The sequence below is a fragment of the Cebus imitator genome, unplaced genomic scaffold (assembly GCF_001604975.1).
Source record: "Cebus imitator isolate Cc_AM_T3 unplaced genomic scaffold, Cebus_imitator-1.0 Scaffold149, whole genome shotgun sequence".
NCBI lineage: Eukaryota > Metazoa > Chordata > Mammalia > Primates > Cebidae > Cebus > Cebus imitator.
This window is the reverse complement of record NW_016107464.1, coordinates 4,052,038-4,076,053: the sequence shown is the minus strand read 5'-3', so window position 1 is coordinate 4,076,053 and position 24,016 is coordinate 4,052,038. Positions and strand designations below refer to the sequence as shown.

General features: G+C 47.4%; 3 protein-coding genes across 11 annotated transcripts in view; 1 reads left to right on the top strand and 2 right to left on the bottom strand.

Moving 5' to 3' along the window:
* Positions 1-2,966, bottom strand: part of TRMT10B (tRNA methyltransferase 10B) — a 22,187-nt gene extending 19,221 nt beyond the window's left edge. For both annotated transcript variants that reach the window (XM_037743710.1, XM_017543206.2), the window contains exon 1: positions 2,869-2,966. The gene's annotated coding sequence lies outside the window, so the exon portion shown is untranslated. The remainder of the gene's footprint in view (positions 1-2,868) is intronic.
* The window catches only part of EXOSC3 (exosome component 3), a 75,096-nt gene that overhangs the window by 33,067 nt on the left and 18,013 nt on the right, over positions 1-24,016 (top strand). The window lies entirely within an intron of this gene.
* FRMPD1 (FERM and PDZ domain containing 1) overlaps positions 7,194-24,016 on the bottom strand; it is a 152,725-nt gene continuing 135,902 nt past the window's right edge. For all 8 annotated transcript variants that reach the window (XM_037743703.1, XM_037743702.1, XM_037743707.1 and 5 more), the window contains 9 exons: positions 22,084-22,209; positions 20,877-20,996; positions 19,521-19,657; positions 18,368-18,494; positions 17,729-17,824; positions 15,840-16,022; positions 14,661-14,805; positions 10,836-11,642; positions 7,194-9,663 (listed from right to left, as the gene is read on the bottom strand). In XM_037743703.1, coding sequence (XP_037599631.1) covers positions 7,328-9,663; positions 10,836-11,642; positions 14,661-14,805; positions 15,840-16,022; positions 17,729-17,824; positions 18,368-18,494; positions 19,521-19,657; positions 20,877-20,996; positions 22,084-22,209 — 4,077 coding nt within the window. In that variant the 3' untranslated portion in view covers positions 7,194-7,327. The remainder of the gene's footprint in view (positions 9,664-10,835; positions 11,643-14,660; positions 14,806-15,839; positions 16,023-17,728; positions 17,825-18,367; positions 18,495-19,520; positions 19,658-20,876; positions 20,997-22,083; positions 22,210-24,016) is intronic.

Sequence of the window (24,016 nt, the reverse complement as noted above, 5' to 3'; positions counted from 1 at the left end):
TTTTTTTTTTGAGATAGAGTCTTACTCTGTCACCCAGGCTGAAGTGCAGTGGTGTGATCTCAACTCGACTCACTGCAACCTCCGCCACCCAGGTTCAAGCAATTCTCATGCCTCAGCCTTCTGAGTAGCTGGGACTACAGGCACGCACCACCACACTGGGCTAATTTTTTGGTATTGTTAGTAGAGACCGGGTCTCACCAAGTTGGCCAAGCTGGTCTCAAACTCCTGACCTCAAGAGATCTGCCCACATCAGCCTTCTAAAGTGCTGGGATAATAGGCGTGAGGCACCTCGCCTGGCCCATAAATATATTTTTTAACAACAGATATCTAGACCCCTGTTACGACAGTTCTTTTAGATCAGACTTTGCTATACCAACCATCAGAGTCACCTGCAGTTTTCTGCATATAGGCATTCAGAGAAGAATAAATGAAAGCATTAAGATAAATTAATCTATAACTGACAACTTCATTTTATTAGAGTGAGAAAAACACCACCAATTACTAAATGCTAGTTTGTTAACAGCCATGTGATCTCTTCCTCCTTTAAACTTCATAGCATTTTGTATTTTTACTCGTGTTGACCATTCATTTAATTAATAAACATTCCACTGAGCTCCTCCTGTATGCCACGCTTGTGAGGGAATAACTGGGAGGCGGTGGACATAAAGCTCTCTTTGGAGGTAGCCTGGCTGAGGAGGAGAAAAGAGATCTAAGATAGGAGATCCTAGGAGCTACAGACTTCCACTGCTGTTGTTTTTAAAAACTGGAAAGTCTGTGCTGGTATTTTCTCTCCCATCAAACTGAATTCCTTTGTAGGAGGGCTTATACCTACATTTATCTAAACACTGAAGAGTTCACAGAATAGAACCTTGAAAACAGCAGTGTTTATGTTCGTTGAATTGAACTGAATTTTACTGCCACCACTCCCACTCCCTTCCTTTCTTTTCCCCTCCTCTTACCTCGTGCTTCTCCAAATCTCTATAGTCCCTGAGAATGTTTTTTAGACCAGGAAACTGGGATTCAATAATCTTGAAAATCAAATAAAAACAACTCCAACTACTACCAGAAAAGTAATATAATAAGCTAACACTCCTGAAGGCGGGGCCCACCTTTTTTGTATCTCTAGTGACCGGCATAAGACTTGGCACAGAGCGGAAGCTCAGTAAATGCTGATTAGGTGCTTTCCACCTAGGGATCCTCAGAAAGCAAAGGTGAAGCTGGACATCACAGAAGCAGAGATCTGCTCAATATGTGTAGGACATTATCTATGCCCAGACTTAGCATTTCATTTTTTTTTTTTTTTTTTGACACAGGAATTACCATTTTAACCATTTGTAAATGTGCAGTTAAAAACACATGAAGGCACTTTCCGAGGCCGAGGAGGGCAGATCGCAAGGTCAGGAGTTCAAGACCAGCCTAAACAACGTGGTGAAACCCTGTCTCTACTAAAAATACAAAAATTAGCTGGGCATGGTGGTGCATTCCTGTAATCCCAGCTACTCGGGAGGCTGAGGCAGGAGAATTGCTTGAAGCGGGACCCAGGAGGTGGAGGTTGCAGTGAGCCAAGGTCGCGCCACTGCACTCCAGCCTAGGCTACAGAGCAAGACTCCGTCTCAAAACAGAACAAAACAAAAAAACACATGAAGGGCATCCACACTGTTTGCCACCATCACCACCGTCCATCTCCGGAGCTTGTTCATCTTCCTAAAGTGAATCTCTGCGACCTTTATATATAACTCTCCGTTCCCCAATCCTGGCAGCACCTTTCTATTTCCCATCTGTATGAATCTGACCACTGCCCTGGTTTGAATGTTTGTCCCCCTCTCACATTCAGGTCGAAACTTAACTGCCATAGTAACAGTATTCAGAAGTGAGATTTCATTTATTTTATTTCTCATTTCTTCATTCAAAATCTTTTCTGAGCCTCCATTATGGGTCCGGTGCTGAGTATTGGGACTGTTCATTACCTTCATCCAACAAAGTTACTAAGCACCTAATAGTACATCCTGGGGACTTGGGAATGACATTTATTCTGTTTTCATGGAGCTCCAATTATCTGACCCAGCCTTGCATGACAGCTGGTCTGTTTCCCCATTAGATTATAAACCCAGGGAAGAATTCACCTGTACACCCTTAATACCGAGCCCATGAGCATCCTAAGTGTTTGATAATCAGGCTCTTCTGCTTAGAACCCTGCCGTTCTCCACTCTCTGTTTCACTTAGGGTAAATAGCCCAAATCCATACAATGACCTAAGCAGATCATTAAGGTCTACCTTTTAGTTTCCTCTGGACTCTGGTCTGTTTGCTGTTCCTCAAACACACCGAAGACTTTCCCCCTTGAGGGCCTTTGCATTCACCGTTCTGTTTACCCTCAATACTCTTCTTCCCTTAGATACTTAGACTACCTTCTTTCACTCATTCAGATGTGTACTGTCCAACATAACCTATTTTGCTTATTTTTTGTCGGAACCTTCTTCATTCCTACAATGTAGGTAAGTGTTGTTTGCTTATAGATGTTCAATAAATACTTGCTGAGTTCATAAATCCTCCACTCCGCACTCCCACCCTAGGTTGGCAGAAGCTTCAGACCTTTGCCAGCCCAAGTGCCACCGGATGGGCACCTAGGCTGCGGCTAATGGGACATCGACTCCAGCCTGAGAGCACCCCGCGTGCGGGTCTCTCCCGGCCCACAGGCTGCGCTTGCGAGTGGAGGCAGGAAGGGAAAGCACCAGGAAGGTGGACTACCACAGGCCCCATGACTGCTAAATGCTGCTTTCCCAGCGTCCGCTCCGCCCTCGAGGGAAGGAGCTGTCCCAGGCCGGACCCCGCAGTCCCCTGCCCGCTCCCGAAACCAGCCGACGGCGTACCTGATCCCTTCACCCCACGCAGCTACGGCGGCGCGCGTCGGATTCCGCCTCCGGTCTCGCTTCCGCTTCCTAACCCCGCTCCGAATGGCATCCTGGGAATTGTAGTTTTTCACCTGCTGGCAGCTCGTGGGACCGGGCCGGAGGGGAGGCTGCGGTTCCCGGGGGGAGGCTCCTAGCCTTGGCGCTGGGGAGCTGCGTCCCGACGTGGGGGTTGTCAAGTTTCTCTGAGCCTCAGTTTCCCCGTCTGTTAGCGATTACAACCCCAACCCCTTACCAACTTTACAGGGCTCCTGCAGGTGACCAGGGGCTTTGTTGGTTGTTAAGGGCTGAACATTGCGAAACTGAGGTGTGTGAAAATAAAACAAAATTCAAAGCCCCGCAGCCTACTGAATGGACCTCCCTCTCGGCCAAGGGGATTCCAAAGAAACCTTAAAACTAATTAAGGCCATGATAGGAAGCGGGAGTGGAGCGGGGAGAGCCGGGTCGACGGTCGGACATGCCTACTGTTATACCCCGTCCCTTTCGGAGTTTAGACTCAGGTGGGACTGACAGAACAGAATCTTTGTAGCAGTAAGATACCAAATTCCAACCTGATATCACATGACAGAAAAAGAAATAAAAATCTTACCTCAAAATACATTTCTTTGCCATAACTTGAAATGGCCCTGCAAAGCTGTCTTGTGTTTGGGGTATAGGAGAGGGATTTGCATCCGTAAAGAATCCCTGTTAACGTAACTACAGCTTTTCCCTTCCAGGCCCTCCCAGGCCCTCCCAATTCTGAAAAGATTAACTGTGTCTAGCAGCTTTTTTCCCCTTCCTTAACAGGTGAAACCAAATTTGGGCCACCCATCATCCACAGCCTTGCCCTCCCTCCGGCTTTTCCACAGTCAGCAGAGCCCACGAGCTGACACAGCCCTTTTCTGAGCCCACAGCAGAGATGTCAGGGCTTTGACAAGGATGATTCTAGCCCCTGGGCACTCTTCTTCCTCCACCAAAGACACGAGGCGGCTTGCCCAAGCCTTGGCCTCATTAGCCACTCTTCCTTCACTCCTACAGTCCTGGGGTCTCACCCATTCAGAGAGATTCCAACCTGAATGAGCCCAAAATATCTCCCAGTCAAGAAACTACAGCCTGGTTGGATTCCTCGTTGGCCCCACAGTTTCCCCCTCTGGACTTTTCTTTCCACAGCTCCTCCAGCACCTACCATCCATCCTTCATCAGCTTCCAGAATTGGGAGGACCTGGAATGGGAAAGCTCTAGGTACTTAATAGAGATTCTTCACAGATGCAAATCCTTCCTCCACCCCCAACACAAGATAGCTTTGCAGGGCCATTTCAAACTATGGCAAAGAAACGTATTTTGGGGTAAAAGTTTTTTATTTCTTTTTCTGTCACATAATGTCAGGTTGGAATTTGGTATCTTGTTGTTACAAAGATTCTGTTCTGTCAATTTCACGTGGGTCTAAACTCTGAAAGGGATGGGATATTACGCATGTCCATGTAAAAATTTTTTACAATTTTTTAAAAAATAGAGATAGGGTTTTGCCATGTTGCCCAGGCTGGTCTTGAACTCCTGTGCTCAAGCAATCCACTTGCTTCAGCCTCCCAAATTGCTGAGATTACAGGTGTGAGCCACCATGCTCAGCTGCGATTTTTAAATACTAACACTAAACAACATTCATTTCCCTCCCCATAAGGTTTTTTCTAAAGCCTAGCTTTAACATCTCTGCTCTGCTCAGAGATGGCCCTGGCTCTCCACTGTCTGTTGAAATGCCACAGTGGGGCTTGCACATGGCTTAAATGATCTTCAATGACACCTTCAGGTTTTAGCTCACACCACACCTACCAGTCCCTGCACCTCACACTGAGCCATACTGAACACTTCCCCCACCAACTCCCTACCACTGCTCTTGTGTCCTTTGCCTCTGAATAAGTTCATGGCCACTTTCCAGGGGAAGAAAAAAACCTTTAGCTGGTCTCACTGCTTCCTCTAACCCCCACTCCATCCGTTTGCCATGTGATTGTGCATCTCTCCTGATGTAAAATCTAACCCCCTTCTCAAGGTCTTGTAATATACAACCCAGCTCCTGCCTGCCCCTCCCAGCTTCGTCTCCTATCACTCTTCCTCTAGCTTGCTATGTTCCAGTTGCACTGATCCTGAAATGCTTCAAATGCACCATAAGCCTTTGCAAATACTATTTATTCCCTTTCCTCTCACATTTTCCATGGCTGGCTTCTTATACTTTAGGCCCCAGCTTCAACATTCCCTCATCAGAAAGGCCTTTCCCGACGACCACTCTGGCAAGATTGTTTTGTTTTCTATCCTTGTATTATCATCTTTTTGATTTGCTTTATATTACCTCTCAGTCAGTAATGGATTTTTTTTCTGTGACTTTCCTACTAATCATAAGTTCCTTGAGGAGACTATGTGTACCAAGTTCATGGTTGTATTCCCAGTACCACTGCATAGAAAATATTTGTTGACAGATAAATGATTTTTTTTCTACTTTCTTGACATACCCAAATTCTATCAAATCCAGGACCTGACACACAGTACTCAATAAATACTTCTTGAGATGCTAGTTATAATTAATGCTGCCTTCTGCAGGAAGCCTTTCCTGATTACTACTCTGCCACTCACCCCAAAGTGACTTCTCTCTCCTTAGAGCTCTTACAGCACTTTAGCTGTTCTCTTTGGAGGCCCTGAGTGAACTGCACCTTACGTTGTAAGCCTCTATCTCCACATGTCACCTAATCTCTATCAGGAGCTTTTCAAAATATTCTTACCCAACTATTTACATTCATAATGCTGCATCAAGCATCACCTGCCATGGGCATCCCATGAATGTTTGTGAAAGAAATGAATCAGCCAATGTGATGGTGGGTGTGAAAAAGAAGGAAGGGTGTAAATGTCCCATGGTTAAACAATTTTTTTTTGAGATGGAGTTTTGCTCTGTCGCCCAGGCTGGAGTGCAGTGGCGCCATCTCAGCTCACTGCAACCTCCGCCTCCTGGGTTCAAGCAATTCTCCTGCCTCAGCCTCCTGAGTAACTGGGATTACAGGAGCCTGCCACCACACCCGGCTAATTTTTTTGTATTTTTAGTAGGGATGAGGTTTCGCCACATTGGGCAGGCTGGTCTCAAACTCCTGAACTCAGGCAATCCGCCAGCCTCAGCCTCCCAAAGTGCTGGGATTACAGGCGTGTGCCCAGCCAAGTCGCTAAACAATTGACTCTTGCATTTCAGGGTACCAAGCCCCATTCTGCCTATCTCATGTTGGAGGCTGTGTGACTCAAAGAAAGTGCTAAACAGTGCAACTTCCCCTGGTCTTTAGCTTTTTAACAAGCAATGAAGGGTTTCCCAGCACTTCTGGAACTTAGTCCTCCTCATGGGAACTGCAAAGAAAAACAGCAGCTCCATATAGCAGCAACTCAAGACAGTTAATGAATTTAAGGGAGGAGAAGCAAAGAAAAAGGAAACAAACATTTATTGAGTGCTGAGCTGGAAGATTCAGTCTTCTTTCTGCCTTCCATGATTATTTATTTTTTACAATAATGCTGAATATACATTATACAACAATCTCCAGGGTGTTGGTTCTATTAGAAAAATGCATTCAAGGTATCTAAATAAGGCATCTGGCATATCATAGATGTGTCTGTAGTCCCAGCTACTCGGGATGCTGAGGCAGGAGAATCACTTGAACCCAGGAGCAGAGGTTGCAGTGAGCCGAGATTGCGCCACTGCACTCTAGTCTGGTGACAGAGTGAGACTCCGTCTCAAAAACAAAACAAAACAAAACAGGAATAAGGTGTAAGATTCAGGGATGCAATCAATTTCAGATAAAGCACGTGTGGCCTTACAACTAAGGGACTTCCTGCCACCTAATGGCAATCAATGCTTGCTGCAGCGGGGCAGCCGAGAACCCCAGGCCTCCTGGTGCAGGCGCTGCAAACCATAGCTTGTGAAGGTCGAAATCTATCAAATATCACGGGTATTCACTCCTATTTGCAAAGGTTATTGCCAAATAATTGTGATCTGAGAGGTCAAGACTGTTTCTCAGTGACCCCCCCCTTTCTCCCTCACCCCTGCATTCTTGAGTATTCCTTTTGCTTCCACACCCCTTGAGTATGCTCCTTTAATGAAAAACACTTTGCTGATGGTGATCTAATGAATCTGTGCCCTAGAGACTTTATAAGTGTCCTGACCAGGGGTAGAGACTTGTCTTACTTATCTGTAAATCCCAAGGCCTGGCACAAAGGAAGTATCCAGTGAATGTTTGTTGAATGAATATAAGTGAATGCTTTTGACCAAACTCTATGACTCAGGCCAAGATTAAGCAGCAGTTTATTTGAATATTCTATATAGTAAACATTTGAAGAGGGTGGTGGGAGAGTGGAAGGGGCTTCTCAGGGAAGTGTCCAAGGCAGAACAAGGCAGGAGGCCCTTGGGCCGTTGACCTGCTTACAAGGCCGTGGATGCCCGGAACTTCTGGGTCAAACAGAACACAGCGGCTGTGAGGGCTGTGCACTGACGGGCCAAGAGTTTCACACTCAGGTCGTGGTAGCCTCTCTCGCAGGTGGATTTAGCGGCCTCTACAAACTGATGGTAGGTATATACCACGTCCCTCAGGTTCCCCGCTGCCTCCCTGTGCCGGGTAGAGCAGCGGCTACAGTCCGTGAACTGAAAGCACAGGCCAGCCAGCTGGACCAGGTGCTGGAAGGTATCACGCACAGCCCCCTGCATCTCTTCAGGGGACTGGTCCATTCTGATCACATGCTGACAGCTCGACAGGAGCTTCTGAGAGCCCATGCAGAGGCGGCTCCGGCTTTCGGTAAAGTACCAGGTGCACTTCTCTGGGGGATGTTTGTTTCCAACCCCCCAGGAAGTTTCTAAAATGTCTTGTAGCTCCAGCAAGCTCTCCATTAGTTGGATGAAGCCCTCAGGGGTTCTGGCAGGGGTGGCTTTCAGCTGTCTCAGTGCCCTGGAGCAGTACTCTGGCCAGATGTGGCTTTTCCTCGACAGGGGTGTGGTGCTGCAGCTGTGGGCTCGGGCAGGCCTCCAGGGCAGAACCATCGGGCTTCCTGCAGAGGGTGGTGAGGTAAGGGGGGCTGTGGGGTGTGTTTCCAAGTCCCTGTCTTCTTCCTCTGTCTCAGGCTGTGGGCCACGGAAGCACGTGGCATAGGAGAACTGACAGCTGCACTGCTCCATCCCTATCCTGGGAGCCACCATCTCATTCATGCCTGCAAAACCCAAAGATGTGGCCATCCTGATGGCAGAGACTTCAGGATGGCTTTCTGGGGCAAAGCACAGAAAAGACTTCTCAGTAGGAAGGCAGATGCTAGAGCTGTCACTTTTGCTTTCTGAGAGTAAGCAATGGTTTGAAGTTTCTAAGTGAGGGTCCTCTTGCAGACACGGTATTGGCTCTGGCAGGGAAGGCCTGGGATTAAAACAGACCCACTCAGGGGTGTCCCTAGGGGCTGTATCTTCCCCTGTCACATGGTTAGGTGTGATCTCCCCTACTTTGATCCCCTCTGTAGGGAGGGCTGATGACATGGTCTGCTTCCCAAGAAAGAAATCAGGGTCTAAATCCAACTCTACTAATAGTTTTTGTTCTTGAGCCTGGCAGGCTTGCCCTTGGGTTTCACTGCTTTGTCCTTGAGGGTCTCTAGGGGGATGTGGTGGGATCTGCTTAGTCCCTGTTACAGGAGCATCTAAAGAAAGGGAGGTTACTATTTTACCAGCTGGAGAACTAACATCAAGAGTCTGTGAAATATTATTTGACACATCAGCTGGGGAGTCACCTGAATCCTTTCTAGATTCTTCCTGAAATATGTCGGTGCCATTTTTGTTTGTAACTTCTCTGTCTCTTTCCAAAGATAGTTGTCCTTGTTGCTCTTCCTTTGTAGGGATAGAAGCTATCTTCTCTCCTGGATTTATTCCACATTCATCACTTCTAGGCTCATCTCCAGGAGACAACAAGGGCTCTGTGTATTTGGGGGCAGTTTCTTGTATATGATTTGTACAAAAAGATTCCAATCCCATTTCCAGCTGGACTTGTCCCAGCTCTAGTGTGTCTCCTTGAGAGACATTAAGTAACCCCGGGTTGATGGCCAAGCAGACTCTGTCTGGGTTAGGGTCCCCGTGCTCTATGGTAAGTTCTTTGGGGTCACTGCTATCCGGGTCTTGAGATAGAGATCGTATTTGGGAAGGGCTGGCCCGAGCAGTATCTGGGCCAGATGAACCTGGGTTAGAACAGTGAGGAGTGCTTGCTGAGGAGCTGGCAACAGAATTCTCTTTACTGCTGGGTTCAATCCGGAAGCGAATGGCAGAAATAGAGGACACTCGAGAGTCGATGACTGATTTGGTTTCCATGGTTTCGGGCTCCATCTCCATGACCCTGGAAGCTGGGTTTGAGGTCTTGGTCTCCCTCAGGGGAGCCAGCAGCCCCAAGGCCTTGGTCTCCAGAAGGCCAGGCTCACCCTGCATGTCTTGCAGAGAGGACACAGTTGGGGAGGGTGCACCAAGGGCCAGGTAGGGCTCCCTGTCATAGTAGCACACGTCATCTATACTCTCCAGGGAGGCTGATGGTACCAGGGGAAATGAGACCTGAGAGGTATAGTCGGTCTGTAGGAAAGACCTTCTTTTCCTCAGGGTCTTGGCATACTTCTTCACCCCTCCCCTCCTGCTTGTCTCTCTTCCATCTGGCCCAGAAGGCTGGCTGTTCTCAGGACTACAAGCACTGGCTTTGTTCTGCAAGCTTGTGGCACTGGGTTCTGCAGCAGAAACAGCTCTGGGTCCTGTAAGTCAGGAAAGAAAAAATACATAAGAAAGCAGAAAAAGAGGTTTATAGAGCTTGGGCTCAGGCCTTGGGCTTGCCTGTGTTCAAATTCTGGCTGGGCTCTGTAAACTTGAGCAAGTTCAATCCTCATGTCCTCAGTTTCCTTATCTGAAAGATGGGGATAATAACTGTGATAAACTTTATTTTATTTTATTTTTTGAGATGGAGTCTCGCTTGGTTGCCCAGGCTGGAGTTCAGTGGCAGGATCTCCGCTCACTGCAACCTCTGTCTCCCAGGTTTAAACAATTCTCCTGCCTCAGCCCCCCGAGGACCTGGAACTACAGGCATCTGCCACCATGCCTGGCTAATTTTTGTATTTTTAGTAGAGATGGGATTTCACCATGTTGGTCAGGCTGGCCTCAAACTCCTGACCTCAAATGATCCACCTGCCTTGGCCTGGGATTACAGGCGTGAGCCACCTTGCCTGGCCGACATTTTTTTTTTTATTTTGAGACAGGGTCTTACTCTGTCCCCAGGCTGTAGGGCAGTGGTGTAATCACAGCTTACGATAGGCTTGTACTCCTGAGCTCAAGCCATCCTTCCACCTCAGCCTCCCAAGGTGCTTGGATCATAAGCTTGAGCCACTGCACCCAGCTGTGATAGACATCCCACATGTCTGTATGAGGAACCTGATAGAAACACAGACACCAGATCCCCTACCTTCTGATATCAGGGTCCCTTGGACCACAGAAGGCCTTGTGGGGCCACAGATGGCCTGTCCACCAGGTTCTTCTTGCTTGAAGACCTCCTTTAATACAGCCTCAGGATCAGTGATGGCAATAGCCACTTTGCTCTGCTGGGCACTCCTGTCAAGCCCTTTTCTTTTCTGTAAATTCTTTCCCTCCCATGAGACCCAGTCCATTGGCCCCCTCTTCTGGGAAGGCTTCCCTGACTCCCACTGTTGGATGATGCCCTCCCATCTCTGCTTGCCACAGTTCTCTGAACCTCCCTTGCAGCGCTGCCATAATGCCTAAAATTTGGTCCACAGAATCTGGATCTACCTCCTCAGAAGTGGACAGGGACCCTATTTTACTCATGAGTCTTCCTCTTAAGCTTGGCTCTGGGCCTTGGCCCCTGGGAGGTACTCAGGGGCTGCCTGCAGGGTCTGCAGACCTGCGCGGGAGGGCTCACCTGAGGGCGGGCCTGGGGGAGTAAGCTTATCAGCAGCATCATAGTATTCCTCATCTGAGCTGCCATCCTCAAAGGCCAGTGGTGGGTGCAAGGCCAGGGATTCCAGCATGGAGCTGGACTGGGCCTCAGTCCAGCACTGCTGACCCCAGGCTGGCAGGGCGCCCCCTTGCCGGGAAGCTGTGCTCTCAGAACTGTCGCTCAGGTGGCTGGCCGGGGAGACGCTGGAGCACAGGCTGTAGTAGTCGGCGCGGCTGCCTTCATACAGCCTGGGGTCCAGCCTGACTGTGCTCAGTTCTGCTGCCCAGCCAAATGTCTCCGGAGCGGCACTCTCAGAAAACTCTGTCTTCTGGCACTGGGGGTTGGCTCTCTGGGCCAGGTCCAGGAGGCAGAGGAAGCCACTGGTTTCAGTCCTGCTCCTCTGCTCCTGGCTGTCAGAATCAATGCTCTCTGGGAGGCCTGGTGAGCCGAAGTGGAAGAAGGCGGACCGGCTAGAGGAGCAGGCGTCTAAGTCGTCCTCTTCCAGAGCGTCCATGGACTCGCTCGAGCCACTGGTCCTGTAGCCGCGGCTCTCGGTGTTAGCTGAGTCAGATGCCTCAGACTCGGCACTGTCTGTCATGCTGCTGGCCCCGCAGGTGCTTGGGCCCTTCCTCGCCACCTCAGGAGTGGGGCTGTTCCCAGGAGGCTGCTCCTCCTTTATGAGCGATCTGCAGGGTCCCAGCTTCACCAGGCGCCTGTCGGAGAGAGGCTCGAGAACGCAGTCCACCTCAGAGGACTCCTCTGAGTCACTGCAGGCCCTGGACTCATAGCCTGCAACACAGGACACACCAAGGGTTACAAAACAGAGTTCTCCGGCCTGTGTCCTTCCAGCCCCTCGACCCCCACCCAACCCTGACAGACGAGAAAACAGAGGGCCACGGGGTGGCCAGCCTAAGATCGTGCTATACTGATGAACATAGGATCCGAGGGACTCCCGCTTCCCTCTTCCCTCCACGCTATCAGACCACCTGTCCCACATCGCTCTGAGCTAGAGGAGGCTGGATTAACTCCATCCCCACCTCCGGGGAGAACTGTCTGTTCATGGAAATGTGGTATTTACTTTGATTCCTCTTTGCGTGGGCAGCGCTGCCCAGGTTTGGTAAGCCCCTCCCCAGACCTCAGCTCTGTCCTGTCTGGGCATCCAAGTCAGATGGGGAATCATATTTTTAAAATACCACAGATCCTTGGCCCTGCCCGTGATGTACTGAGTCAAATCTCTAGAAGTAGGGCCTGAGAATCTGTATTTTTAGCAATTTTATGGGGAGTATGAGTCTGCTAGGCTGGCACCATTCTAAAGCCTGGCCTTCTGGATCCCCGGGTGCTATGGGCCTTGTAGGACAGTGAAAACTCATCCAGTGGCAGGTTCCCAGGAAGGACTGATGGTAGGAGGGTGGGGAGTCCTAAGGCAGGTTGCAATCTCTTTTTCCCTGTTAGCCTCCAGAGTGATCTTTCTCAGACTTCTCTCTGACCTCATCACACCCTGCTTAAACCCTCTGATGGCTACCCCTGCCTACGGGGACAAGCCTGACCTCTCCCACAAGTTACAGACTCTCGCTATATGGCCTTGTTGCCCTTCTCACAGGATGGCCCTGGCCCCTCACCCGCAGTTAGTCCTCCCTTCCCTCAAAGATTGGCCCTAAGGCCTCCTCCGCAGGCTCTTTCCCGCCTCCCAGGATGGCCCTGGACCCTCCTCTGCAGCTTAGTGCCACCCAACAGGATGGTCTTGACCCCTCCTCTTCAGTCCAGTGTCCCCCTCACAGAATGGCCCCGAGGCCTCCTCTGCAGCCTAGCTGCCCTTTTCATGGTGGGGCTCCTCTCTCTTTTCACCACCTCCCTTTTCCCTTCTTGCAATATGGTCCAGCCCCTCCTCAGGCACCCAGTCCCCCATGGCAGCCTTCCCCGCCGTGCTCCAGCCACACATAGGGAGAGTTTCTTTCAGGTCACGGCCTTTTCCTGTGTCATTCCTCCAGGCCCCCTTGGCCTTGAATGATCTGTGTTCCTTTCCATGCCTGGTTAACTCCACCATGTTCTTCAAGATTGATTTGCAATACCTCTTCATCTAGAGCTGTTTCTCTGACAGGCAGCAGTGGTCTCCCCAGCCCCTCCACAACAGCCCTGTTCCCACTCCATCTTGTCTCCCTGAGTAGGCTCTGAGGAGTCACCCCTCATTCATAAATACATTGTGTAAAAACAAAGGTAACAGGCTGGGCGCAGTGGCTCACACCTGTAACCCCAGCACTTTGAGAGGCCAAGGTGGGCAGATCATTTGAGGTCAGGCGTTCGAGACCAGCCTGACCAACATGGCAAAACCCCGTCTCTACTAAAACACAAAAATTAGCCGGGCCTGGTGGCATGTGTTTGTAATCTCAGATACTTGGGAGGCTGAGGCAGGAGAATACTTGAACCCAGGAGGTAGAGGTTGCAGTGAGCTAAGATTATACCACCATACTCCAGCCTGGGTGACAGAGAGAGACTTCCTCTAAAAAATAAAAATAAAAATAAAAAAATAAAACTAAGGTAAGAGATACTCCAAATTTGTCACTTTCTAACTGTTTGACTTTATTTTATGAATACCTAGTCTCTTAAGATGATTTCTACTTTATCCATATAGAGGAAACATGTTACAATGGTGTGTTACTAATCACCTCTTCTCATCTCCACATGTGGTGACAACACATTGTGGTAGCCTGAAATTACTCACGGTGAGAGTGTTGACACCATGGAATTGGGCAATTCCTTCAAATCCTTTTTCCCCGGTGCAGGGAGCTGTTAAACATTTATCAGCATAGCCCTGGGGACATGCTACACCAATGGTGCTGAAGCAAAAGTCTGACAGAAACTGGAAGCTGGCCTGGGAAACTGTCTTACCTCCCTTGCAGAGAAGTTATTTTATACTTCAAGAGATTACAAAAGAGTGCATGGGTATAGAAGAGAAGCCAGGTCATCTACTTAAATGACATCTCTTTTTGATGAGAAATAAGTGACATCTCTTTTTGATGAGAAATAATTGTGATCTTTGAGATGGAATTTCACTATTGTTGCCCAGGCTGGAGTGCAATGGCGTGACCTTGGCTCACTGCAACCTCCACCTCCTGCGTTCAAGCGATTCTCCTGCCTCAGCCTCCCAAGTAGCTGGGATTACAGGTTTGAGCCACCGCATCTGGCTATTTTTTTTTTTTTTTTTTTGGTGGCACACACCACAGGCATGTGCCATCATGCCAGGCTAATTTTTGTATTTTTAGTAGAGACAGGGTTTCACCATGTTGGTCAGGATGGCATAGAACTCCTGACCTCGTGATCCACTCACCTCGGCCTCCCAAAGTGCTGGGATTAAAGGTGTGAGCCACTACACCCAGCCTAATTTTGTATTTTTAGTAGAGATGGAATTTCACCATGTTGGCCAGGCTGGTCTCGAACTCCTGATTTCAGGTGATCCACCTACATAGGCTTCACAAAGTGGTGGGATTACAGGCATGAGCCACGATGCCTGGCTGAGAAATAATAGTAAAACAGTGAATCTGAGGGATGATGTTAGGAAGTACTGCAGGGAACTGGAGCTCTTCCACAGCATTCCTTGGTTTCAGGGAAATTTCAGATACAGAGAAAACTTCTTGGTTTAGTATTTATGAAAGATCAACTGTTTACTAGGAAATAAGCAGAGAAATAGCTCCCATCCACTTGAGCTGAAGTCTCGGCTTAATTCAATTCACCACCTCCCTTTAGGACACCCTTACCTACAAGGCCAGTGAAAGGGGCCTGTCCTTACTGGGACAAGTCTCAGCGCCTCACCTTCTTCTGCAGATACCCGGTGCACTTGTTTGTTTCCAGGCCAGAGGAAAATTGAGGTAACTGGGTCAACCAGCAGCCTGTAGTACCCAGCAATCAGGCAGGCTAAGTCTTTTGCACTGTTGGATTCCAGCAGCAAAGTCAGAACCTTTGAAAGCAAAGAGAAGTCTCATGTTTATTAAGGACCAAGGGACAGTCTGAAGACTGACAACAAAATCATGTGGGACCAACGAGAGATTCCACGTAAATCTGGCCATGGTCCACAGGCAGGTCTCCCCGTGCCCCATATTCTCACTTGCGAGGCTTTAAATGAGGATATTCATGTACTCATACACAGACACCATCACGTGTGTGCACCTGCGCATACACACACACTCACACATGCAGTAGGTTCTTCCCACCCAATCTACATGTGTCTTCTGCCTCCTCATCCTCTACCCCAGCCCTATATCCAAACTGCCCCATCCCCCCCATCCCCAAACTTCAATGGGGACTTTTCAAGACTTGACTTAAAAAAGAAAAAGGAGCAAGAACAAGTGGAGAATGAGGGAGAGAGGGATAAGAAGAATAAAGCACCACTCTTGAGTATGTTGGGACTAAATCAAAGGTGGGCAGGATAAAAGTAAGACCTTCCAGAGAGGCTTAGGAGGTACCCTGCACTATTTACCCTTATTTTTATTTTTTATTGTTTTGAGATAGAGTTTTGCTCTTGTTGCCCAGGCTGGAGTGCAGTGGTATGATCTTTGCTCATTGAAACCTCTGCCTCCTGGGTTTAAGCAATTCTCCTGCCTCAGCCTCCCAAGTAGTTGGGATTACAGGCATAAGCCACCACGACCAGCCCACTATTTACCTATTTTAATGCCCACCACTCAAAGCTTTTGGGCAGCCATCTGGTCCCATGCATGTGACAAAATCCTCTGGTGTTCTCCATCTACGTTTTTAAACCCAACAGGAAAGCACATGGTCCATCTCAGTTTGTACAAAAAAACCTTTTAGGACCTCTTCAGAAAAATGTACCATTTACCACTTTCCCTTTGATAGAACAGGAGGGACAATTCATACTCTTAAGCAGATATTGAACATTAAACTTTATTATTATTTTAAACTCAGATACATTAGCCTGGCTCCTATTTGGCCCCAAATTCCAGCAGTTGAATTCAGAATCTCTCCCCATTGTGTTACCTTGACGTCCTGAAGATACACTTTGACCATGCCCACTTTCTCAGACTCTTCTGTCAGCTCTACGCGGCTGATGCTTGCAAACTCTGCCAATGTGGACATGATGTTAAGTTTGCTGTTGATAATCTGGCTAATCCCATACTTGGCTCCAACTAGAAGGGCAATGTAGGATTCTCTATCCTGTAACTGCAGAGGGTGGAAGGGGAATTACTTTCCATTCACAAGCTAGTGAAAATACATTTCACATGTAAGAAATAATACCTCCCTCTGCAAGCTCCTTGATTCCTACTTCAGGTCCTAACCACTACTCCCCTCGACTATTGCTAGCTTGGGCCCCGTCAACAGCTAAATCTAAGTGTAAATTTATCTCCCCAAAAACTCTTTCCAATACAGCCCTAAGCCACAGCCATAAACACATCTGTATTTTCACATCTATATATCTATCTTCCTCCTCTTTGAATCCCTTCCCTGCCATCTTTTCCTATTTAAATCCTGATCCTTCTTTAAAAGCTTACGTCAAAACCTACTGCCTGTGGAAAGCATCTGCCTGATCTCAGCCTCCTTAAGCCAATGTCCCTTTTCTCTCTGTTGTTCCTGTCCCACTTCCTCTTACTTCTCTACTAGCACTGAGCACTTATGACTTCTTATTTTAATTATTTGTATCCAAGTCTCATTTTCCACGTTAAGTTCCTTGACAACAGAGTCTGCCTTTATCTTTATTTGTAACCCGCAGTGCCCAGCAAGCACCCTGAACCAGTTCAATGTAGTTGGTTGCTTCTCCCACTGCCAGTTCTTTCCTTAGACAAGAAAGGTAAAGGGAGATTGGGGACTGGAACTTGACAGCTGGGAGACGGCAGAATTAGCCCTTGGAAAAATTGGGAAGTTTGTCTGGTACCTTCAAAATTTCATTTCTGTGATCTAGTTGCTTTTCCACCTTTTGGGTCTTCTACTTAAACAAAGAATCCATCTATGTTTCCCTTTTGCCTAACTATCTGATGCTCTTCCTTTCTTTCAAAGTACTGATTCTCATCTACATTGTTAGGTTAGCAATCTGATTACACTGGTCCATCACTGTAAATGACAGAAGCACACCAAATCTTTTGAAAGGACTTTGGTTAAAAGTCCTTTTGTTAAAACCCCACTCTAATTGGTAAATTGGTTTTGTGCTGCAGAGTTCTGGGGCTGACAGTGCCGAAGGAAAGTGCTCTTAAACCACGCCCCCTAGACACTGACTGCTTCACAGCACACGCGTTAGGCCTAGGCTCCAAAAAAAGAGGCAGGCGGAAGAATGGGAAGGGAGCAGAGGGCTTTTCTGCTTCTCCTCTCCCTTCTCAGCCCCACCCTTCATTCCTCCCTTCTTCTGAACAATCAGAGCCTCAGCTTGGCAGTTGAACACTCTTATTTTTCTTTCATGATTTCCAACTTTCCTCTTCACCCTCATACACCCAAAGCTCCAGAGTGAACTGCTTACTGTTCCCTTCCAACCCAGAATGCCTTTTCCTCTCTACCGAAGTCTGGCCAAATTCAGGCTTCCTCTTGCCTCTTTCCTCAATCCCTTCTCCTTCCTATACTTACCCTGAAGCAAGCAGTGCTGCCTTCTGTCTCCAAATTCCTCAGCAATAGGCCTAAACCTGTCTCCTGGCTTTGTAGGTTGCTTCATCCTTCAAGGATGGAAATCTCGTCTTATTCAGCCTGGCTTCCCCTAGTATCATGGGGGTAGCACCAAGCAATGGCATGATGAATATTTTCCAGTAGGGTACTATTTAGTTTCCCAAACAAATTCTAGTACATGACAGAATCCTTAGGAATTTTAGGCTAAAAGATACATTGATTTTCTGAGGATCTCTAAGGTCCCTTACGTCAGTAGGATTTCACAGTTCTCTAATACACACCATTAAAGTAGCATTAAAGATTCTTCCACCATATGTCTTGAGTTCTCCGAGGATCTGTAGATAATTTAAACGTAGCTGGGCAGCAGAAATAAGTTGCTTAAAAACAACAACAACAACAAAAAAAAAAAAACAAAAAAAACTCGAAGTCAGGGCTTTACATTGGCCTAAAATCCAGGTAATGTTGAAAATGTTTTTCACAAGAACAGAACACCAAACGCCACATGTTCTCACTCATAAGTGGGTACTGAACAATGAGAACACATGGACACAGGGAGGGGGAACATCATACACGGGGGCCTGTTTGGGGGTGGGGGGAGGCTAGGGGAGGGATAGCAGAGGGTAGGGGGATTGGGAAGGGATAACATTAGGAGAAATACCTAGTGTAGATGACAAGGAGATGGATGCAGCAAACCACCATGACATATGTATACCTATGTAACAAACCTACACATTCTACCCATGTAATCAAGAACTTAAATATATATACACACACACGTATATATACACATGCATACACATATATACACACACACACGTACACACACACACATATATACATATATATATATATAAAGAAAATATTTTCCCCAAGGTTTCACAGCAGATAGCTGGGTGGGTGGGCAGAGGCACCTTCATTACCTTCTGTCGGGGTTCCAGCAAATTCTGGTTCCTCTTCATGTGGAAGCTAATGGCTTTCTTGATGTCTTTGCCTTTCATGTTTCGGAGTAAAGTTGGAGATATAAAGTTCTCTATTCCCCAGTCTTTCCTGCCATGAGACATTGGAGACAAGGAGGCCCATTTCTACAGTGTACTTGGCTCTAATGAAGAGCATAATTACATTTGATTCAGTACTTAGTATTCCCATAATACAGCAATTATGAGCCACTTTCTCCTCCTCTTTTTCTCACACACACACACATACACACACTCTCCACAAAAATCCCCGCAGGCATTCAGGAATTAAACCCCATTGATCATTCCAAAAGCACATTACTCTTGGTGTGGTGTGACACTCTACCAATCAGAGCAGGAGTTCTCAATTTTTTTCACTATAAAATACGTCGCAAATAATGACAGCATATGTACAACACACTCTCGTGGGGCAACACAGAGCTCCTGTGAATGCCCTAAGCCGAGCTTCAGAATGGTGCCAGCCTAGCAGCCTCAAAATCCCCCAGAAACTTGCTAAAAATACAGACTCTCAGGCCCCACTTCTAGAGATTGGACTCAGTACATAAGGGGTAGAACCAAGGATCTGCTGTATTTTAAAAAATGATTCCCCATCTGATTTTGATGCTCAGGCAGGACAGGGCTGAGATCTGGGAAGGGGCTTAGCAAACCTCATTGATGCTGTCCAGAACAATTCTAAGCTAAGAATCAGAAGGTGCTGGAATCCTAGGATTTGAAACTGCCCTTGTGGAGACATAATGCAATAGGAACTGGTTCATATCCGTGGGAAAAACTGATTTCCAAAGCATTCCCACCCTTAGAAAAGCTTAACACTGATGCTGGCAACTGATTTCCCAAGACATCCTCCCAGGAACTTGGAATTTGCAAGGGGATCCTGTGTTGTTCCATCTGGAGTTGGCTTCTGTACAAGAGAGAGCAGCCAGGTTCAGACATCTGGGGAAGCCAGGTCCAATTAGAGAGGATGCAGAGGGAAATGGATGGAAAGACAACAGACAGATAGATGGGTAGGTGGGTGACTATCTGCTTTCTGTGGCATCTGGCCCTCCTGGCTAGGGGCCAGCAAGTTATAAATGCAATGCAGCTACCATCCCCTGCCACTCACTCTATATACTTTAAAGAGATCTTCTGTGGCTGGGCACAGGCATAGATCCGCTCCTGGATGTGCAGGGCTGCGAGTCGGAGTGCAGAGCTACATTTCATTTCTACAGCAAAGCGTTCCTGGAGCACATCGCTGCAGCTCTAGAAGAGATGGGACAGAGCAGATGGGAAACAGAAGAAGACACATTGTGTCCCCTCATTGTCTCAGGTGAAGGACCAGTGGCTCAGCTTTGAGAGCTGGGTCTCACAGTTCTTGGCTGTGTGACCTTGGTTAAGTTACTAAGACTCTCTGAGCATTTGGTGTCTTCCATTGGTAGATGAGGATAGTAAAATCTACCTTACATGGTTTCTGTGAGGCTCAAATTAGATAATGCATATGAAAGCAGGTATAAGGCACACAGTATTATACAAACATAAAGTATTGTGGTTTATAATAGCAACCACAAGATGGCATTGTGGTTGCTATTACTCTTATTATTTTCTGCCATCATTTCTGTAAGACTTGAGGCAGGCCAACCCACCTAGTCTCAGTTATCTCATCTGTAAAATGGTGATATCTGCCAAATGAATCTTTTTCTTTTTTTTCTTTTTTTTTTTTTGGAGACAGAATCTCACTCTGTCACCCAGGCTGGGGTGCAGTGGTATGATCTCAGCTCACTGCAACCATCACCTCTGGGTTCAAATGATTCTCCCACCTCAGCCTCTTGAGTAGCTGGGACTATAGGTGCATGCCACCAAGCCTGGCTCATTTTTTGCATGCCTGATAGAGGCAGGGTTTCACCATGTTGGCCAGGCTGGTCTCAAACTCAAGTGGTCCACCTGCCTTGGCCTCCCAAAGTGCTGACATTACAGGTGTGAGCCGTCGTGCTCGGCTCCAAATGATTCTTTTTCATCAGAATAAAAATGACATAATAACTCTCATCTAAGGAGGCAGAATAGACAGAGCACCAGGCCACAGATCAAGAACCAGGTTTTGGTTCTGCCACTAAGTGGGTGACCCAGGCAAATCACATGACCTTTCCAAGACTCAGTGTCATCATTCTAAAATGAGGCTTTGAAGCACTAAGGCCTCTTTTAGCAATAAAAACTGTAATTCTAAAGATCCTAAAATAGTATTAGAAAATGTATCGTCTACACTGAGGACTGAGCATGAATTTCATTCTTACATTGCAAATCTGCTAACACAGCAATTCAGTGATGGAAAAGGGAATGCTGAGCAATGGTCAGGCCCATTCTCCTTCAGATAAAGATAATCCCTACCAAGGAGTTGTTTAATTGCCTTGAGCTTATGTTCAAAATAACCCAGTGTACCATCTTTGAGAACAAACACTGTTATTTTGGGAAGCACAGACCCAGTCACCTGCAGATAGAGGTATTCAAAGGCCACGGGGTCTTCTTTCAGGAGGTCCAGGGGGTCCTTGGGAACAAAGCATACCCTGAAGAGGCAGCGGTAGTCATGTGACTCCTCCCTTTCTACCACCTGCGTTGGGTAAGGGAGACACTGTTAATCTTCTAACCACCTTTGTCCTTGCAGCCATTCCACAAAACTACTCTGTAAAACACAGACAGTGAAAGACAATCCCCAGAGAAGTCAATTCTGGTGCATCCCAAGACAGACAGAGACCTTTGCTCCTACTTTGACTTTCTTTCTCATGGGTATAAAATGTAAAAGGTTCAAAAGGCCACCATTTCCCACTCACCCACCCTCAATTTCCCTTTCCCGGGGAAACTCCTGCTTCCACTATCTTGTGTGCCCCTTCTAGAGAGCATTATCGTGTTTCAATATCCTTTCTCTTCCATAAATAGTAATATAGTATACATACCATTCTGCACCTTACTTTATTTCACTTAAACTATCTTAGGGATTTAATTTTATTTTCTTTCCCAGTGCAAATGGAATAAAAGCCATTAAAATGCCTGCAAGCAGTTAACCTTCTAATAGGTGAGTGCATTGGGTAAGAATTCATCTACAAAGAGGAATGCTCAGGGTGGCTTTTATGAGGTTACATCTTACTCATTTTCAACTGCTAAAATCCTCCTCATCTTTGTAACAGACTCAACAAAGATTTGTTGAATTAACTTGTGTTTAGCTTTAAAAAGTTGGGAGATTGAGTGGTATAGGCCGTTTGGCTGTGTTTGCCCTGTTCTACCATCAGGAACCATATCAGGGAGGTAAGTCCCACAGGAAGGGCTTAGATGCAGCAACAAATGCTTCCCTAACACCTCAAAGGCAGCAGGTGCAAGGGAAGATCATCAGAGCTAGAAGCAGAAGATCAGGGTTCTATCAGCTGTGTTACCTTGGGAACATCACCTTCCCTCTCTAAGCCTTTGTCTCCACATCTGCAAAATGGGAACCTTAAACCTGTGTCCTGCCTACCTCATACTAGTAGATGAAAATCAGGCCGATTCTTGTCCCATAACCCCCAGGCTGAGTGAGCTCTGTACCTTCTGGGGCAAGAGAAAGTGCAACAAACATGCAGACATGCTGAGCCCTGTCCCCAGAGGTTCTGGCTGAGCCGTGCAGTCCAGCCCATGCCTCCCCGGAGCAAGCAGCCAGTCCTTCCTACCTGCTGGATGAGTTCCTCTTCATGCAGCAGGTGCAGCCGGGAGATGCTGTACTGCTCTTCCAGGACCAGTGCAAAGTACTCGATACTTCGGATGGACAGCTTCTCCTTCACAGTGAGGATGATGTCCTAGCAGGCAGAGAGGTACAGGGGTTACTCAAGGAACAGGGAGGACTTCCCTGACCTTCCTGCCATTCCTCAGTGCAGCTAGGGAGAGAAAAGTCTGCACTGATGGGCCCACTGCCGACTTAGGTAGGAATCTGGCCCCACTCATCAGGCCCCTAATGAACCTGCAGCTGCAGCTCCCCTCTTCTTAAGCTCCATTGCCACCCATATAGCCACCCTGTCTTGCTTTACTTGGAAAGCTGAACCCATCCAGTGGAGGCTTCTGCCTCTCTCCTATGTCTCTAGACTTATTCTCTCTCTGGAGTTCCCAGTCTGGTGTTTTTTGTTGTTGTTGTTTTTGTGTTGTTTTTGTTTTGTTTTTTGAGACAGGGCCTTGCTCTGTCTCCCAGGCTGGAGTGCAGTGGTGCAATCTTGGCTCACTGCAACATTTGCCTCCTGGGTTCAAGCAGTTCTCCTGCTTCGGCTTCCTGGGTAGCTGGGATGACAGGCATGTGCCACCATGCCCAGATAATTTTTCTATTTTTAGTAGAGATGGGGTTTTGCCATGTTGCCCAAGCTGGTCTCTAACTCCTGATCTCAAGTGATCCTGACCTCAAGTGATCTGGCCTCCAAGAGGGCTAGAATTACAGGTGTGTGCCACCATACCAGACTAATATTTTTGTATTTTATTAGAGATGGGGTTTCACCATGTTGGCCAGGCTCCCAGTCTGTATCTTTGACTGCTTACTAGATAGATTCCCACTACCCACTCACTATGCAACTGAGGGAAATGTCTCTTTTTTTTTTTTTTTTTGAGACAGAATCTCGCTCTGTCACCCAGGCTGGAGTGTAATGGCATGATCTCAGCTCACTGCAGCCACTGCCTCCCTGGTTCAAGCAATTCTTGTGCCTCAGCCACCCAAGTAGCTGGGATTACAGGTGTGCGCCACCATGCCCAGCTAATTTTTGTATTTTTAGTAGAGATGGGGTTTCACCATATTGGCCAGGCTGGTCTCAAACTCCCAACCTCAGGTGATCTGCCCAACTCAGCCTTCCAAAGTGCTGGGATTACAGGCGTGAGCCATCACATCTGCCTACAACTGAGGGACACTTCTGAACCTCAGTCACTTCTTCTGCAAAATGGAGGACAATAATGCCCACTTTTGAGAGTGGCTGATGGGACAGAATGGTCGTGAATGTTGTGCTGACACATCCTGGTTGCCACGCCGCACTCTTCTTGCTCACTAGAACAGCCCTCTGTGACCACAAAGTCTTTGCTGCCTCGGAGCATTCACACATGCTGTTCCCTCTGCCTGGTTTACTTTCCCAATTACTCTTTCCAGGTCTGTTTCTTTCTCTTCCTTCGGGTCTCAGCCCAAATGTCACCTCTTAGAGAGGCCTTCTCTGGCCAGTGTACATAAATGTAATCATCCCTGTTATTCTGTGTCCCGGTGTCCTGTTTATTTCCTTCACCATTATTTAATATCATTTTCTTCAATTAACAGCATGGTAAAGTTAATTGAATGGGGTTTGAGACCTACACTCCCAATTCCCAGCTATAATTGCTCCTTCTCTCCATGCCTCAGTGTTTCCATCTGTAGAATGGTAAAAATATTAACACCTATCTCATAGGGAGTTGTTGTGTACATTGAATTGATTTCCCCATAGAAGGCACTCAGAACAGTACCTGGCAGATGGTAAGTATTCAATGCATGCCAACTGCTAATCTCTGTTCTCCTGCCTATTGTCTTTCATCGCACTAGACGGTAAACTCTCTGAGAATGTGCACCTTGCCTGTGCTGTGCTCTGCTAAGCAGTATATTCAGTGCCT